Source organism: Danio rerio, chromosome 14, assembly GCF_052040795.2.
Source record: "Danio rerio strain M-AB ecotype USA chromosome 14, GRCz13ab, whole genome shotgun sequence".
Classification (NCBI taxonomy): domain Eukaryota; kingdom Metazoa; phylum Chordata; class Actinopteri; order Cypriniformes; family Danionidae; genus Danio; species Danio rerio.
In genome coordinates this window covers 24,565,001-24,579,570 of record NC_141034.1, presented here as the reverse complement: position 1 = coordinate 24,579,570, position 14,570 = coordinate 24,565,001, and the positions used below count along the sequence as shown (strand labels likewise).

The 14,570-nt window shown below is 35.8% G+C and overlaps 1 protein-coding gene across 1 annotated transcript in view; it reads right to left on the bottom strand.

The window, feature by feature from the left end:
- Nucleotides 1-14,570, bottom strand: part of aff2 (ALF transcription elongation factor 2) — a 408,692-nt gene that overhangs the window by 248,649 nt on the left and 145,473 nt on the right. The window contains exon 3 of the mRNA XM_087281430.1: nt 12,618-13,466. Coding sequence (XP_087137556.1) covers nt 12,618-13,466 — 849 coding nt within the window. The remainder of the gene's footprint in view (nt 1-12,617; nt 13,467-14,570) is intronic.

The following is a 14,570-nucleotide window of genomic DNA, read 5'->3' as shown; positions in this document are numbered from 1 at the left end:
TCACATAATATTCACTGAATTATTTTTCACACAAGTCGAATAACAACTCATGTGACCGTAAAAACATTTCTGTGAATTAAGAGATTTTATTTGCCATTTCCATCACTTGCATAATTCTGCAATAGTTCAAAATGTACGTTAACACAGGGTAAAATAAACTCATCTACAATCTGTTTACTTCATTCAGACCTGTGCACAGGTTAGCTTTTGCAGCTAATCAAATCACAGGCTAGCATACTTGTTTCCACACCAGTGCCCAGCTGAAAGATGGCTGTCTCCTCACTTGTTTTAGCTCATTAGCTTCTCTGGGTGGAGAAGGGTTTTGTTTGGGACAGGCTAGCATAACTCCTCAACACGTAAATATTCAAATAAGGTTTGAATTTGTAAGTTGAACCAGCATGGATGTGCTCACTGTTCAAGGAACTGAACAAGAGGAGCGGATCTGGAGTATGTGATTGGCAGACTGTGGATCGATGTCCAAAAAGTAGACACCCTGCTGAAAAAACTGCTTAAATCAACCTAAGCTAGTTGGCTGGTTTTAGATGGTAAGGCTGGAAAATGATCAGCTAAAACCAGCTTGACTAGCCTGGTTTAAGCTGGACATAGCTGGTTATAGCTGGTTTTGGCTGGGCTCACAGCCTGGCTAAGCTGGTCAAGCTGGCTTTAGCTGGTCATCTCCCAACTTGCAGCCTGGAAATGGAAATTTTTCTGCAAAAAAATCATTTGTTAAATAAGTCAAATTAATGTAAATAGATGGCGTACGCAAAAAGCATATACAGTAGCATCAGTAAACAATTTGACACGTACTATCTGACTAGATTAGTAAGCTGGTCTCTGGAGTGTACAATCAAAGCAGTGTAAATGTTTAAATGTTCAGTGTGTCATGTACAGTAATCAGCTGCTAAATTCAAATCTGCTCTTCAGAACGGATTGCACTGAGCAAGAGAAAGACATGTGTAACATTTATAATAAATCATGTTGTCAAACCAATTATGTTTATTTTAGGTTGCAGATACTTGAATACAAATAAGTAATAGTCAAACACAATATTTATGTTTTTAAAATCCAGACTGATGCAATAATACAGACTGTATTTTAAACACAAATATATAGTGTTCTTTATTCACATCAGGTAAACCATGTTTACAATACCAAAGCATTTAGTCTATTCTTATCCCAGTTAAACAGCAACTTGCCGTACTCTCATGCATTTTGAAAAAAAAGGTGGTAAATTAACATGTCGTCAATCTAGCAGGGCAGAAAAATCCATTTTTAAACAGATCCTAAAACCAACATTTGTCAATGACTGTAAAATTTTCCACTTCTTAGTAATAAACAATAGCTATGGAGTTATTTCAGCTACAATAAAAAGTGACTGTTACACAATGACCAGTCTAATTGACCTAACTTGCCTAGTTACCCTACTTAACCTACTGTAGTTAAGCCTTTAAATTGCACTTTAAGTTGAATACTAGTATCTTAAAAAATATATATATCTAATAAAATATTGTCATCGTAGTAAAGATAAAGTAATTATTATGAATTAATTATTAAAACTTTATGTTTCTTCCCTTAAACAGAATTGGGGGTAAAAAATATACAGGGCCTAATAATTAAGAAGAGCTTTGTATGTGACATGAAGATGATTACCTGTGAATCGAGATCACATGTTTGTTCAGACATTTAATGTGTCATATATAATAAGATTTCAATTTAATATTGAAAATGAGTTTGATACATACTACACAAATCTAAAAACAAGACCATGTAACCTAGATTAAATGTCAAGAACTATAAATTCAGAAAGCAGAGCTGTAAAAGAGAGTGCACTATATATATATATTTAGAGTAAGCTCATATGCATCTCATTTCAAACATATATCCTTGCTTCTAAAATATACATTTCAAGAAATATGTTTGCAGATGATTGCACGGCCATTAATCATTATAACACACCACAGCGCCAGATCCAGCACTAGATGAGTCAGTGTGCGTGAGGATGCTTTCTGTGGGGAAGTGGCGTCTTGCTTTGTGAGTCTTGGCAGCCTGGTGTAATCAAATGTTCCTGGAAATGACTTCCTGTCCTGTGAGATGGAGCCGGGCTCCATGCGCGATAAAGACTTCTCTGCCTGTTACGGCAAGCGCTATTTTAATAACCCGGTCGGGCTGGGTAGAGCTCTAGTCACTGTCTTTTATATGTCACTGCACACCATCATGCTTAAACCTTCCTGCTGTCATCAGTGGAGAAATAAACCTTAAATGTTCAATTTATTTTGAACAAGTTGGATCTTAATTAGTCAAATTAATTTCTAGCCAAACATTAGCTGTCATCTTGTGTCTTTAGACTAAATTGAAATGGCTTTGTGTTATCAAAGTTGGCCTTATTTCTTTTTTTTTTTTTTCTTTTGTGTTATTGTGTTGTTAAGTGTTAACACTATTAACAATATTAAGTGTTTCATTCAGTTTTAAAATCTTTCATGGAAGCAAATTTGGACTTAGGTTTAATTTTGGACACGTTTCCTCTGGCATGTGTTTACATGGTTGTGCTTTTAAAAATAAGATTGCAGTATATACTGGGGAAAGATTTGCTATATTAAAAAGAGAGAGATTCTACAATATGCCGTAATATTACAGCATTTTCTTCACCAGATATATTAAAAGGGAAAAAAGACTGTTTTATTTGAAAAAAAAAAAAAAAAAAAAAATATATATATATATATATATATATATATATATATATATATATATATATATATATATATATATATATATATATATAATATATATATTCATTCATTCATTTTCTTGTCGGCTTAGTCCCTTTATTAATCCGGGGTCACCACAGCGGAATTAAGTTTTTACGCAGCGGATGCCCTTCCAGCTGCAACCCATCTCTGGGAAACATCCACACACACACTCATACACTACAGAAAATTTAGCCTACCCAATTCACCTGTGCCACATGTCTTTGGACTGTGGGAGAAACCGGAGCACCCGGAGGAAACCCACGCAAAGGCAGGGAGAACATGCAAACTCCACACAGAAACGTCAACTGAGCCGAGGTTCGAACCAGCGACCCAGCAACCTTCTTGCTGTGAGGCGACAGCACTACCTACTGCGCCACTGCCTCACCCCATATATATATATTGTAGTGTAGGTCTACAAAGAAAATAAAAACAATAAAATAAAGTCAAATATAGATTTCAAAATATATTATCAATCTGACCAAAATCATAGGAATATTAGGAAAAGGTTATATTTTACTTTTTTTGTCATGGAAATTTTATACTTGCAAATAGCATTTTACATCTTACAACAAGCCACAAAACAATCCCCAAATACAACAATCAGCATCTGAAAAATATTAATAAAAAAAAATAATACTATTAATAAATAAAATAAATACAAATACAGAAAAAAACATACATGTCTATCTTCACTCAATGCACATTTAAGATTAATAGGTCATTAAAGAATGTATTAAATTGTTGCCACTTTTCAAAAAAAAAAAAAAAAAAAAAAAAAAACGGTTCTCCCCTACCGCTGAAATTGTATTTCATGTTAAGTTAATTTAATTTTAAGTTTTAAAAACAAGACCAAATCTTTAAGCCACAATGATATAGAGGGGGGTAGTGGGGAGGTCCAAGACAAAAGTATTCTGCGACTATAGTGAGAGGAGATGCAAAAGCCACAATGTCGGCATAAAGATTATTTTCAATTTATATTCAATTTCTTTCTGTAAATATATTCAATCAGAATTTTCAATTAGTAATATGCATTGCTGAGAACTTAATTTGAACAATTTTAAATGTTTTTTTTCCTCCATCTTTAAATTTTCTAAAACCTCAGATTTCAAATTTCAAATAGTTTTATCTCTGTCAAAAATGATCCTATCCTAACACAATTATGTCTGTGAAAAACTTATTTACTTTCAGCTTTCAGATGATGTGTACATCTTAATTTCCAAAAAAAAAAAAAAATAAAAAATAAAAAAAAAACCTTATGACTGGTTTTGTGGTCACATTTTACTAATGAATCAAATATATGTTTCAATTCAGTTTATGTTTTGTGTCACAGCAGCTTAACATTAAAGTTATAGTAAAGTCCAGATTTCAGAGCAGAAGTTCAGTTTAGTGTGGTTTAAATTTCAATGCTATTAAAAGTATTTGATTTGTAATTATTTTAGGAATGTAAATACATTTCTGAGAGTAAATGTATTTAAAGTATTTTACACTATTGTCATGTTGAATAATGTTACAGTGTTATACTGAAAAACAAAACAGTAATGTACATACATTTGCAGTAAATCTTAATTCTTTTAGAAGTAGATGATTTTAGATTTTTTTTAGAGTAACCCATCAAGCTTTTATTTTTTTACAACCAATGGCTGAGGATGAGTTCTGGAAACTATTATGCAGTTTGGCACATCCTTACTTTTAACTTCAGAGAATGGCATAGGATTTGGAAACTAACTGCTAATGTAAAGAGCTACATTAGCAGCGACTGAGATTCTCCTGTGATCTTTTGGTGATTGTGCAATCTCTCTGCTCTGATCCGGGATCAACAAGTCCAGGGAAACACAGGGAATGCATTGATATGCAGCAGATGTCGGCTTCTCCATTATATCTGATCACAAAGAGCAATCAGAAGGGAGACTGCGGCTTGATGAGAACTCCTCTGCCACACTCCAACCCTCCACGCCATGACATCATTCACCTCTGCTGCCCACTGAGATTGCTTTCAGGTACTGCTATATATAGTCTCAGAAGAGACCAGAAATACTTTTTGAAGAGAACATATTTCTCAGTGTCAAAGAGGCCAAAAAGGCACAGCGACCTGTAGACATTACAAAATGTAAAATTTAGTTGATAATATAATAATTATGTTTAATTGTGTATTAATATGATTAGCCTACAGTATTATATGATTTTTTACTATAACCACAAACTATAATTGATTTTACTACTGTAATATGTTATATTAAACATATAATAAATAAATAGCTGCAAGTTTGACTGACAAGTGATATGATCATTTAGGCCAGGAGTGGGCAATTCATTTTCGTAACTGGATACTTTAGACACTGGGGTGGTTTTAGAGGCCCTGACTAATACAATATTTATTAAATCATTTGTCTCAGGCAATTAGTTTGCTGTGTTACTGTCTATATTCAACACAAAATGTAAAGCTGCCAGGTTAATTCTTGTCACATGACTTAGGTTGTGCTTGAGTACTTTTGAAAGGTTGAAATTTTTTAAAGAATTCGACTTTGAAATATAACGTACACTTTAATTCTCGAAAGACACGATACGTGAACGTCCCCTTTCATTGACTTGCTGTATCAGACCTGTGCATTGCATGGCTCCATTTGTGGCTAAATTTAATTTAATCAAATAATTTAAAGATGTCTAGTGACCCAGGAGGCATGAAATGCCCAGGTCTGATTTAGGCAACCCAGGCTCATTCTGATTATGTACCCCTGTATACATTTCTTGAGAGAGCAAAATACATTCCAGGAGCTACGTTTTTTTTTTTTTTTTTTTGGAAGCGTTCTTCACTGGACTTGACCTCGTTGTCATGGTCAACTCCACTCTGTGTCTCAAGTCTGCCAACATATATGTCGAGCTACCGGACAAACTGGTAACAGCAGAAAAGCCATCCATACTGAGGTAACCGGTCAGCTGGTAAGCGAGAAAAGGAATGGCATCATACAGCGATTGTTTTAAAGATGAAATGCAGCCATACGTAGCTATGGCTACATAATTTGCAATCTCCAGAAATGTATAAAGGGCTACATTTCAGTATGAGACTGTTAGATTTAGGTTATAGATTTTTCATCCAAACAAAAGGAAAGCATGTTGATGCAAAGAGGAAAGACATTCTAACTGTAAAAAATAAATAAATAAATAAATAAAATAAATAACTAAAAAATCTGTTTTATTTACTTTACAAAGGAATAAGGTTTTATTATCGTGGGTATTTGCAAATGACGAAGACCTTTACAGTTTTAACGCTAGGACACACAATGCTGATGGTCAGCCATTGGGCAGTGATTTGTTGCCGTTGACAATTGGTGAAGAACAGCACTTCGATTGGCTCAATGCGAGAACAAAAACTATCTAGGGTAGGATTTCATTTTAAATTTTGTAATTACGATTCTTCTTATTAAATATACCTTCCAATTCTAATACATTTTTGGAGAAAAAAAGCTAATATTTTAAGAAATATGTTTTTTACCTTTTATTCTTGCTACATTTAGGCTATAACTGGTTAGACTGTAACTGTTAACGTTGACATGTCAGCAAATAACAAAACAAAGAACACTTTAATTAAGGAATGCAAGAGGCAATTACAAAAACTAGAACATGTCATCCTGGAGCTGCTTAAACTTCTTGATTTATGATCACTGTTTGACTATATCACAACTGGTTGTCAGTTTATCTGGAATTGTGCACCTCGATTTGAGCGTAACTATCTTTTCCAAAGTTTTGTACCGGAGTGTTGTGCTTTTGGTGTGACCAGCATTTTGGTCCACACAAGAGCAGATGCATTCAAAGCGAGATTACAGTGTTGCATTGTGGAGAAATACCCTCGTGTCCATTTTGGCAAGATCTTTGTGAAATGTGCTTGCACATTATTCAAGAATTATTTGCTTGATCAACTTAACCTTTTTTCAGATAAAATAAAAATAAATAAATGATGAAAAAATACTACTGTAGGCTTTAATCCATAGGCAAGGCAAGGCACGTTTATTTCTACAGCACATTTCATATGCAGTGTCAATTCAAAGTACTTTACATAACCAAGCATAAAAGAGACAAGAAAAAAAAATAATAAAAATGATTAAAAACAGATTGAACAGATTAAAATGTGTTAAAGCAGGTTATAAAAGAATGAAAATGAAAGGAAAGACACAATAGTGTGATTTGTCGGATGCATCAGAGTGCTCAATCAGTAAAGGCACAGCTAAACAGATGTGTTTTCAGTCTTGATTTGAATGTGCCTAATGTTGGAGCACATTTGATCACATCTGATCATTTCTGGAAGCTGATTCCAGCAGAGAGGAGCATAGTAACTTTATGCCGATTCACCCTGTTTTGACTGAACTCTTCTAGTTTATATGATCCTAAGGATCTGAGTGATGTATTAGGTTTGTATTCAGTCAGCTGTATCTGTAAAGTATTGAGGTCCAAGGCCATTTAGTGCAGTGATTTATAGACAAGTAATAATTGAATTTTCAAACTTCGTAAGTGCAATGTTGGACCGTTGGTGGAGCAAGAGAGATTTAATTTGAGAATTTTTTTGTTTTTTGTTAATTTGTTATTTTGTTATTTACTACTGTTAATCTGTGTTCCAGGTTTCACAACTTTTACATTATGGTTCTATGGGCTGCCAATGTCTCAAGTGCAGAAGCAGAACAAGAAAGCAAGCACAAAAAAGAGAACATATAAAGTAGGTGCCAAGAAATCCTCAATGCCAGGCCTCTAATAACATCTAAAATGACAAAACCAGACAAGCAAATCTATAAGCGTAAACTCTCAGCATGTTTGATGCAGCATTTTAAATAGCCCAGCGTGCAGCTGGAGAATATCTTCACCGGCATTATTGTCTTGTCAAATATGCGCTTCAAGGAGCTAGTGATAAAGCTATTAGTCACATAAAGACTGGGTAATACTTGGTGCAATAACTGTTTTTAGATGAATCAATAGTCTTATCTGTCTGTCGATGTCTCATACTCTGACCAATAAAAAAAGCAAGTCGCTCCTTCACAGCAAGCACCACAACGCTAGACACTAATCAATACACCAGGCGATAACAGAATGCTTCCAAAGCCATTTAGCACAGTCTTATCACTCTGCTGAGCGCTCAATCTGTCAAAATATTTTGTGGTGGGGTGGCACAGGGGAACATTTTATGCCCATCAAGGGGAACAACCTTCTGCTCTACAACTCAAAAGATGGCAGTTTTAGGAGTTACTCTTGCAGCAGCGGAGGTGCGTGCCCGCCAGAATATAGTACAGTTATGTTAAAAAGCCACTACAAAGCTATTATGACAATTAGCACTGAGAACAGTCATTTTGGTGTATTGGCTAATGATTCGTTTGAGTGATTATTCAACATTTTAGATCATTTGCATTTTTGCAGTGAAAGAGACACAGTTTTAAAATAAAAACGATGACCAATTGTTCAATGTATGTAAATAAATGCTCATTACTTTACAATGCTGTACTCCTTCATGGTGCTTTTATGTTAGATCTGTTAACAAATCTATTGTGAAATTGACCACCATTAGCCATCACTTCAACAAATAAATCTATCTTAAATGCTCATAATTGTCAGAGTATAGTTTCCAATATATGTCAAATGTTGCATTATCATTATTATTATTATTTTATTACAACAGGTAATCTTCTTCAGTTTTGTTTTACCTGAATCATCACCAGTGGTGTAATGTAACAAATTACAAATACTCAAACTACTGTAATTAAGTAGTTTTTTTTCTGAGCAGTACATTTTTAGTGCAGTATCAGTACTTTTACTCCACGACTTTTCTTCAACTTGCCATCACTACTTTATTTTTTCTTGTTGATGGGCATTAGAAAAATAAGTCCTGTGATTCCCGTTTAATCAAATCACACATAGAAGGTAAATCACATCCTAATGAGCTACCTCAAAACATGGGTGATTTATAATAGCAACACACTGTTTGGAAGGATTAAAGGTAACCAAAAAGGATGTCCAAAATCTTTACATATATTGGCCACAAGACTGTTTAGATGCATCTCACTGATAAGAAGATGATGGATGTTAAGTGTATGATGACCGAAATGGCCTTAAACACTCAGCAGGCACGAGATGTCAACATGACAACAGATTGACGTTGCACCCCAACGTCGTGGGGACGTTCCATTTTGTTTGGAAATGTAAATAGTGTTGATGTCAGAAAGTAGGGTAGGGAAGTAATGTCCAACATCCAAACTAAATTCAACATTTAATGATGTTACAGTTTGACGCTGTGTGGACATTACCATGATGACGTCTATCAGATGTTGGATTTTGGTTGCCATACCTGATGAATAAATGTCAACATTTGAAGTCAATATGATGCTGGTTTAAGATTTTGGCTTGACACTGGACTTTGGTTACTTTCTAACACAGCCTAAAATCAACCAAATATCAACATCATTTGACGCCGTTTTTGGACATCAAAATAATATTGTTCTTAGACTAGGCATGGGACTTTTCCAAAGTTTACCACAGTTTGAAAAAGTCAAGATATTAAAACCGCAAAAAATATTTTCTTATACCATTTCTATGGTATATGTAAAGTTTTTTTAAGTGTTTTTTATGTGTTGTAAGGAAATCTGTAATTTTGAAGCTAGTGATAGTAGAATTGCAATTACATTTAATTTTAATTAAGTAGCCTGAGATGTTTACTGTTCCAAAATATTAGAAACATCTTCTAAAATGTAATATAATGTGTTAAATCGGGAAAAAGTTGTTTTTTCTAAGATATTTAAAAAGAAATAATTTTACAGCAGTAAACACGAAACTGTGATATTTTTATTCAAGGTTATCATACCGTCAGAAACTTATACTGGCCCATGACGCTGGCTAGACATTGAATTTTGGTTACCTGACGTCAGGACCTAAATCTAAACTAATATTAACGTCTTATGACGTTGTGTGTTTGCTGGGCAATAACTTAATGCACTACAGAATGTTACGTCTACACACATCCACAAATTACATGAAAAATTTTCAGCTTTTTCCAGTGTAATAATCACTACTCACTACTCTTGAGTACTTTTGAAAGGGTTACGTTTTACTCATACTTTGAGTAATATTTACAACAGAGACTTTTACTCGCTCTACATTTTTAGACAAATAATGGTATTTTTACTCAAGTATGATTTTTCAGTACTCTCTCCACCACTGTTTATCACAAAAGACCAGCTTAGAAAAGAAAATACAGTATGAGAAATCCACTATAAACCCTGACAGTCTTTAATATTTTAAAAATAAAAAAGAATAACAAGTAAGCAAACTAAGAGCGTTCAGCCAAATTCTGAACACAATAAAATACCATCCGCTCATGTGACAACAAAGCAAACCTGGGAGGATATAAAATCAGGAAAGGCTTTCACACAATTCAACACCTCAGCCACAGCCAAACCTGGATAAATAAGCCTGAAGAGCTGCGGAATAATAAGTAGCCAACACAACAGAGTACAGGTGAATCCCACGAGAGCCGCTTCTACAGAATCCACTCCTTTTAACAAACTAAAGCTACGCAAGGCAGGGTGAAAAAAAATCAAATCAATGTCCTTGAAGATGTTTTCTTTTCTCCCGAGAGCCATCTTGAAAGAGCGGCTCTACACGCGCTCTCTATTTCAATCCTACTAGCCCTGTTTTCGTAACTCTCTGTTTTTTCCCCATTTATTTTTTTTTCCCCTTTTGCATCTCCTCCTCACTTTCAGGCAGTGACTCATCTGTCAGGGGAAGAGGTAGGGAAAAGATGGTGTAGACCCAGCTGGGGCCCATCCTACGGGGGGTCTTCTCTCTATATGCCTGGCCCTCTTTGCAATAACAGCATCCATCTCCATTTTCCAGCAAGCTGACCGGTATGAGGGCACTCTCAGAGCAATTAAAATTCCCCAGGTTTTCACTCTTGCCACATGCTTAACTGTACTGTGCGAACGCACCATATGCTTCAAGATGGGCGATAGTGCAATTTGGAGCCTGATGGCCATCGAGATCCCCACAGAACAAAGAGGTAGAACAGCTGGCTGCCTCGCCATGGTTGGATAGCGGCGAGTCAACCTGTTCAATCATATGCCACTCTTGTTTACTGCACCTTATCGTCTTTGGTTTGTTTGCTTTATGCGGAGTAAACCCCGTAGGTAAGAGTGATGGGAATTTCAACCTACTGCTCAAACAAGCTTACGGTGTCGATACGAGGCTATTTTTCAAATCCTGCACTGGTGATGCAGGAAAATTACCTCTCCGTGAGATACCACCTCAAAGTAAAGGAATTCATTAGTTGCTGCTGGGTTTTTATAGAGCCAAACATGAGCCTGAAGCATAATAACAGAACTATTAGCCCGCCACAATCTATTATCTTTAATCTGAAACCACCTACTGGCTAAATCCTAAATGATGGTCGGTATTCCCTGCCCCAGAGGACCATGCTGAGTTTTCAACTGCAGTAATTTCTCTCTACAGAATGCCATGGGATCAAATCCCCCCGCTGGCAGTCATTCAGAGGAAGTGACGGCACTGGATAGCCTGTAAACGACTTCAGCGTGGCTCATGTATCATGACCCGAGTGAGGTCAACAGAACTCTACTCTAGGTGTCAGCCCCACAGAAGGGATAAAGTTAACATTGCAGGTGATAAAGCTCCTGTGTGTTAACCTCTGGAGGGTTAATTCAGAATGCATGGGCCTCTTTGGTGTGAAGAAATTTGTTTGTGTCTAAAAGTTCAAGATATGCCAGCTCTTCCAAGGTGTTTAAGGAGGCTTTCAGATGAGACCCAGGTCAAAGGGCGACAAGTTGGCAAACTTTCACATAGATCAGGCACTGAGAAGCTAATTATTGACAAGCTCAACCCTAAATAAGTACTGGGCCCAAGAGAAAGTTAAATCTACGACTCTTTTATCATCGCAGCAGGCTTATGGAATTTACTAAACAGTTACTCAATGAAAAAAGTCTATCAAAATGCACAAAAGACATTTTTTGGGACAATCTCAATTATAATACTGAACAAACTGTGAGTGAACTTATTTTGATTGACTTATATTTACTGAAAATCACAGCTGGATTTGCAGGATCCTATTGTTTCAATCTATAATAGCCCCTAGTGAAATTGATACAATTGTAAAGCCATGCAGATGTATTTATAGACCTATCCATACAAATCATAGAACAAAATAATAAAAAAGGGAATTGGGTCATATGCTTCAATTAAAGACATAGGCGATGATGGTGGATAAGAGCATTTTTCAGTCATTACACCATACAATTAGAGCCTGTTTGTGAAAATGGCCACAATGACTTCCTGAACAAAAAAGTGCATTCACTCAAAAATATTATTTGGCCTTGAAAAGTCAACCATTTTAGCCATTGGATATATCAGATGAATAAAACCTTCCAAAACTAAACCACATTTTTACATTTCATTCAATCATAGAGATCTTCAGAACAGTTTTACCTCTAGAATAGTTTTTTTTTTTTTCACAGCAGAGCCAATATAAACTTACATCAGCAACCAGAACAAAGGCAAATCTCTGATTTCAGAATTTCCCTCAAAACACTAAGACTAAAATAAATTGATCTTTAAACCCACCAACAAGAAGACTTCCTTACAGACTAGGAAGGTTCACAGTAAAGTCTGAGGTTCATTAGCTGATTATTAATGAAGCACTCCATTATGTCAAGCCCTCGTTCTGCCAGCATTCAATGCAAAACAGACCTAACCAGGGGGAAGTCACCAGAGCCAAGCCTATCTGCCAACTGTTTCTGTCCAACTACCTCTGCATCCAAATGAGAACAAATGATTACAACATCTGCAGGAAGCCTGCCCTTCGACTAAGACAAAAAAAGTAGTCGCACTCACCTCCCCGGATTGTGGCAGTGTCAGCTTAGGAATTTTGCCCTTGGTCCCAGTCGTGCTGCTTTTGGTATCCAACAGACCTCCAAATGGCACAGTATTGTACCCCTCCACCAGCTCTACAGGGGGTTTAAGCTCTGGGGAATCATTGGGGACCTGGTCCTGGCCGTCCATTGGCCTGACATAGGCAGTGGGTTTCTGCTGCACAGCGCTGCTGGGCTTGCAATGGAGGCCTTGTGGAAAAGTTGGCGTCGAGAGGCCGCTGGGAAGCAGAGATGTAGAGGCCAGTGGTGAGCTTGAGCCATGGGAACATGAGTCCTGTTCAGCGGGAGACTTTCCGAGGCCAAGCTCGGCTGTAGCTGGACCTTTGCCAGCTTGTGCCTGCTTCCTGCTGGAGTGTGACGAAGTTGTAGGTCCATTAGGATTGGGACTTGAGTCCTCTTGGTCCTGATCATGTCTATTAGAGGTCTGCTCATGACTGGAGTGTTTCCCTCGACTAGCCGCTTGCGTGGTCTGGACACCACTTGAACGGTGACCCCCTTGGGACCAGTCTGAAGAGCGTGACTTTTTGCTTTGATGTCCATGCATGACGCTTGAACCTGGTATGGTGTTAGCAGGGGGTGGGGGCATAGAGGTGCTGTGGCTTCCAGGTTGGGATAGAGCTGGTCGGCTTCGCTGAGCCTCAGGGAAAAAGCCTGGCTGGTCAGGTTTCTCCACTGGAGTCTGGGGAACAGAGTTCTTAGGAATACCCACAAGGTGACTCTGGTTAGAATGACTGGTCAGGAGCTCCTTCATTTCATCATAATTTCCAAGTGTGTTTTGTACCCGATTAGCCAGGGCATCCCCTTTATTAGTCTGAAAGAAAAAACAAAAAACAAAAAGACAAATATGAAACATCTGTAAAAAAAAAAAAAAAAAAGCAACATTTCAGACCCGTTTTAGAAACAGTTACCTTCAAAATAATTTAAAAAAAATGATAAAGTTGATCCATGTGCTACATTTCCAATTTCAATGAAATAGAAATAGAAATAGGAATAGATCAACATGTAAGGTGTAATACAAGGTGTAATACAATGTAAACCACTGGCTCTCAAACTGGTCTCATAACCAAATCAATGTATTTTACTTGAAAGCTGCAGCAGAAGCTTATATTATCAATCAATTATTTCAAGTTGTTATTCACATAAAAAATAAATAATAATAATAATAATAATAATAATAATAATAATAATAATAATAATAATAATAATAATAATAATATTAAGCTAGCCATTAAGTTTTTTTATGGTGGTCATTTTAACGTTTTATATTATTATTAGTGGTATGATTCTTTTTTTTAAATACATTGCAGATGCATAAATGAAGCTGTTATTAAAAGTATGTAAAAAAATCTAATTAACACGTTGTTAACTTAAAATTGTAAGTTATGTGGACATGTTTGAGCTCAGAGTAGAATTTACTCATAAAAAATGATTTAACTGCATGTTTGGAACTGTTTGTTCAATAAAAGTAAAATAAAAATCAGTTGAGGAGACTTTAAATTTAGATTTTTCCATTTGAGAATTTACCATTGTAAAAACAAGATAATTAAAGATACTTTGAGTTTGTTAAGCTTCAGTTGTTGAAGTTGTGCCAAATTATTCTATAGGGTAAGTGATTTAAACCAGTCAACTTAAAAAAAGTAATAATAATTTGGCACAACTTTAACCACTGGAGCTTAATGAACTCAAAATTGATTTGCAGTAGGGATGTGCATATCGATACTCAAAAGCTTTTCATTTGGTATCGATATTTTTTATTTTTATTTTTTATTTTTTTATATTTTAACTGTATTTTATTCATTTCTGCATATGTATACAGGATTATTTTCCTTGAAAAAAATTAAACGGGGGTTTAATAATTCTGATATACAATTGTGGATATTTTTGTCTTCTGGTGAAAGTCTTATTTGTTTTATTT